Here is a 4,465-nt window from a genome sequence, read left to right as displayed (position 1 = left end):
AGTAACTTGGTTCTATCGTCTTTCCAAATGTCCATTTACATGAAAGGAGACAAAAAGAAACAAACAAGAAAATATTAGAACAACACAACTCTACCAAAAAAATCCCAAATAAATAACAAAATATGGTAAAAAGCAAAAAATATAAGCAAGTACTTATGAAAGGAACGATAGTGGTGGGGTGGAAAGCAAGCATACAAGAGACAATGAAAGTATACCAATCACTAACCATTGTCCCCACATCTTCTATTTTCCAAATTATAAAACAAACAATAGAATATGTAAAAGAAATAAAGAAAATAGGAAAAATTAATTATGTATAGTGCTAATATAGAAGATCTTTATATCTCCATCACTAGTGTAGTTTTTTTTTTTAATAAACTGGATATATTAATATATTAAAAGCGTTACAAAGTTACATCATTAATAAGGGAATAGGAGTTCCCTTGCTAAAATAAGCCAGTTAACAAAAAATACTTACTTCCACATATTCTTGACATCAAACCAAATAATTTAATCTTATCCATTACAAATTAAAGTAAGAAATATATCATTTAACTATAATTAACTCATAGAAATTTATATATACAACATGTCTTACATGAGCTTGTTTCTATATTATCACTTATTTGTATTTTATAGGTTATCCCTTATTACTTGCCATACAAAATTATCTACAATTCGCTTTTTAAGTAATTTTATAGCATACAACTATCAGGGTGTACGTTAATCAGAAATTTTAAATTTAAGTTATAAAATGAAAATACTATTGATACAAAATGCTTTTCTTTTAATGGATCTCTATGTCTAAATCTGAATCAATACCAAATGTTTATAAAATAGTACGAAAGGTTATTGAGCGGCCTCCTCATTCAGAGTTCATCGCATTAGATTTGCCTAATACAATTTACAGCTATTATTTATTTGCGAATTATTGCACAGTTTCCCTTAAAATTATCTATAATAAAAAAATAGTTATGCTAAAAAAAGAAAAGGAAAAAGAAAAAAAAGACACACACAAATACACACGCTTTATGTCTTTATCTCCTTACTCCCATGGTAACCTTATTTCTTCTTCTCCTCCTCATCTCTCTTCCTATATCCTCTTTTCCTCTCCGTGAACACAAAAACAGTGTGTTTTTCTCACTTTCCTTTTCTCTTCCCAAATCCATGTCTTCTCTATAATCTCTTTCTTCTCCTTCTTCTCCCTACACACTTACAAAAGAATCTTTTAGCTAATCAGAAAACTCTAGAAATATGGGTTCATCCAAGTCAGATCTGAGGTCAACGATCTACCCTGAACCCGTTGACCACTTCGACCGACTACCCGATTCCATTCTTCTCTTAGTCTTCAACAAGATCGGCGATGTTAAAGCTCTAGGAAGATGCTGTGTAGTTTCTAGAAGGTTCCATTCACTTGTTCCTCAAGTCGACAACGTCATTGTCCGTGTTGATTGCGTCATCTCCGACGAAGATGGTGGTTCATCTTCATCTGGTGCAACCTCTGCTGCTGGTGCGGGGTCCACTAATAAGTCGCGGCATCCAATTTCGTCACTCCTTAGGTTTCTGTTTCTGGGTCTGGTTAAACCCATTCAGTCGCTTACTCAGCTGATCTCGATTTCTTCGAGACGATCCGCTGGTTCTTCATTGGACGATGGTTACGAGCAAAATGACGTCACCCATCATTCCCCTACGCAGGTTTTGAAGAATTTTGATGAAATTAAGGTTCTTAGGATCGAGTTGCCTAGTGGCGAATTGGGTATTGACGAGGGCGCCTTGCTGAGGTGGCGTGCTGATTTCGGTTCCACTCTTGATAATTGTGTTATTCTTGGTGCCTCCTCAGTGATTCACCCGGTTAGTAATAGTAGCATTAATAGTAATATTACTAACAGTAGTAGTAATATTGTGGGTAATATTGCTAACAGTAGTAGTAATATTGTGGGTGATAGTAATGGGGAACTGGATAATGGGAGCATACCCGAGTCGTTTTACACGAACGGGGGATTGAAACTACGGGTTGTGTGGACAATTAGTTCGCTAATTGCAGCGTCGGCTAGGCATTATTTGTTGCAGCCGATTATAGCTGAGCATAAGAAGCTTGAGAGTTTGGTTTTAACGGATGTGGATGGACAGGGAGTGTTGTGTATGAATAAGGAGCAGTTAGAGGAGTTGAGAGTGAAGCCTCTTTCGGCTTCCTCTGCCTCGAAAAGGACTATGGTGCCAGCACTGAACATGAGGTTATGGTACGCCCCGCATTTGGAGTTGCCTGATGGGACAGTATTGAAAGGGGCGACGTTGGTGGCGATTAGGCCAAGTGAGCAGCCTAAGAAGGAGGTGGTTGGGCCAGATGGGAATTGGGTTGGATCGGCATTTGAGGAGCCTTATGGGACTGCTGCAAGGATATTGGTTAAGCGGAGGACATACTGTTTGGAGATGAACTCGTTCTGAACCTAGACTTGAAGTGGTTGGGGAGTTTCTTGGATTGATTACTGAGGTAATTTCTTATCCTATGTATTTGGTTATGGATAAAATTTGAAGGACCTAGTGCTAGCAGATTAAAGAGGTTTGTCTTAGTTAAAAATTTATGTTGCATTATGAGATCTGGATCTGGTTGTCCTGATTAAAAATCCTATGTGGCATTCTATGCGTAGTTGCATAATACTGGCATTAGATGAGTTTAAATGGGGTAACATGGTCTGTGAGGATTCAGAGATATAAGAATTTAGAGATATAAGAATTTCTGTGCTCCCTCGCTCTCTCTACACACACACACACACAGAGAGAGAGATTGATATTTGTTTCTCATCCTAGAGGAAAGGATTTCATACTTCAGTGGTTTTGCTCGACAATTGCTCTTGTTTTATTACAATCTAAAATTGATTTAATCATCTAACTGTGTTGTAGAATTTCCTCACGCACCCTTATTTGTAGAATCTAGAATTGAAAACCGTCCTTATGGTGTCTTACCAATATTCGCATCCAAGGAGTTTCTTGATTAATCTTTGAATTTATATATTGGTATTTGTCGAAGAAAAGTTTTTCTTGTTGATTTTTGGTCAATTCAGAAGACTGTTAATTTGGGCTACTTTAAAAAGCTGGTCATTTTCTACAAAATGTGTCCCCGTCTTCACTTCTTTTATCAATACCATTTTCAACTAATAAACATTTTGGTGTAAGCTTGATTGGCTGTTTTTGTTCTTTTGGCTTTCCTCTATTTTCTTTACGTGATTTGCCTCGGAATTCATTAGAAGTTTATATCCAGAGTTGTCCATATATATGCATCTATATTAAGCATTTAAATTATCACTTCAGGGAAAAGTCCGGTTCTAAGAAAGATGGATTAACTCATGCTGGGAATTACTGGAAAATAAAGTTTTGTTTTAAGCTAGCTCACTCTGAGTTGTTTAATCAAGCGAGTCTTTGCTGTTAGAGATGACATGCCAGTTGCTCGCCAAACTATGAGCTTTAAATCAGCCCGTCTTACGCATGATGATAGGCATCTGAGTATGTTTTAGTTTTGGGCATATGCTTCTAAGAATGCACTAAGTGCTTCCGATTCATGTTACAGGAGCTATGTGCCTTTTAACTTTATAGTCGTATACATTTGATAGTTACCTCTTTCTGTAAATATTGTAGGCATGGATATTATATGACATGTTATGTACCTTTTAAGGTTCATGGAGCAATGAAATGTACGTTTTGCTGCATTTGTTGCTGGTTGACTCACACATTGCTCCTGGTGTTATGTGAAATGTTACATTATCCTGTTCATGAATTTTATATTTTACCCCGTGGAGCTATTACTCAATTCTATGATGTCTTGTGCACCGTGCAATTTTGCACAGTGGATTGCCCTTGTCAAACTTCTGATACAATGTATATAGTAAACATTGCCACTCCTTATGATATATGTACCCATCCCTCTGAGGACCACAGATTCAAATTTTCCTTCAGTAGACATGGAGTTCTAGATTTGGAACTGTGGTCCTCAGAGGGATGGATACATGCTTATAATTGAGCAATTTGACCTATATTTAGACTGGTTTGCCTGACATTTGTGACATTTGGGTAATTTTTCTCTGCATTTTTCGGTTTCTGTAGTTACACCCTTCTGTTAGTGGTAAGAGTGCAGTGGGTGATGTGTGAGCGGATGCATGTGATGTGTGAGTAGACGCACATATGCATGTGATGTGTGAGTAGACGCACATCGGGAGTTCAAATCCTATCTGGTGTTTAACTTGAGAAGTGTAGGAGGACAAACCCATTATCCGCTGAAGTTTTGAATGTAGTACCTGAGATTTAAAAGGGCAGCCAAGTGCAAAAAGCATACTACGCTCATGCAGGATCTGGGGAAGGGCGGTACCCTTAGGGTTGTGATGAAGACAACCTACTTTAATGCAAGCATTAGTGATTGTTTTAACGGTTTGAACCTGTAACCTATAGGTTACACAGAGACATGAGATTTCTC

General features: G+C 37.4%; 1 protein-coding gene across 1 annotated transcript; it reads left to right on the top strand.

The window, feature by feature from the left end:
- The first annotated feature begins 1,047 nt into the window (after positions 1 to 1,047).
- LOC104210948 (F-box protein At4g18380-like) lies at positions 1,048 to 3,704 on the top strand. Its single transcript, XM_009759925.2, has 2 exons — positions 1,048 to 2,491; positions 3,310 to 3,704. The coding sequence occupies exon 1, from the start codon at positions 1,255 to 1,257 to the stop codon at positions 2,443 to 2,445; it is 1,191 nt and encodes a 396-aa protein (XP_009758227.1). The 5' UTR covers positions 1,048 to 1,254; the 3' UTR covers positions 2,446 to 2,491; positions 3,310 to 3,704.
- Positions 3,705 to 4,465: the final 761 nt, after the last annotated feature.

Source organism: Nicotiana sylvestris, chromosome 12, assembly GCF_000393655.2.
Source record: "Nicotiana sylvestris chromosome 12, ASM39365v2, whole genome shotgun sequence".
Taxonomy (NCBI): domain Eukaryota; kingdom Viridiplantae; phylum Streptophyta; class Magnoliopsida; order Solanales; family Solanaceae; genus Nicotiana; species Nicotiana sylvestris.
This window is presented reverse-complemented; position numbering and strand designations above follow the sequence as displayed.

Bases quoted from the DNA above. Each gene is read 5' to 3' on its own strand.
- LOC104210948 (XM_009759925.2), top strand. From the start codon at position 1,255: ATGGGTTCATCCAAGTCAGATCTGAGGTCAACGATCTACCCTGAACCC.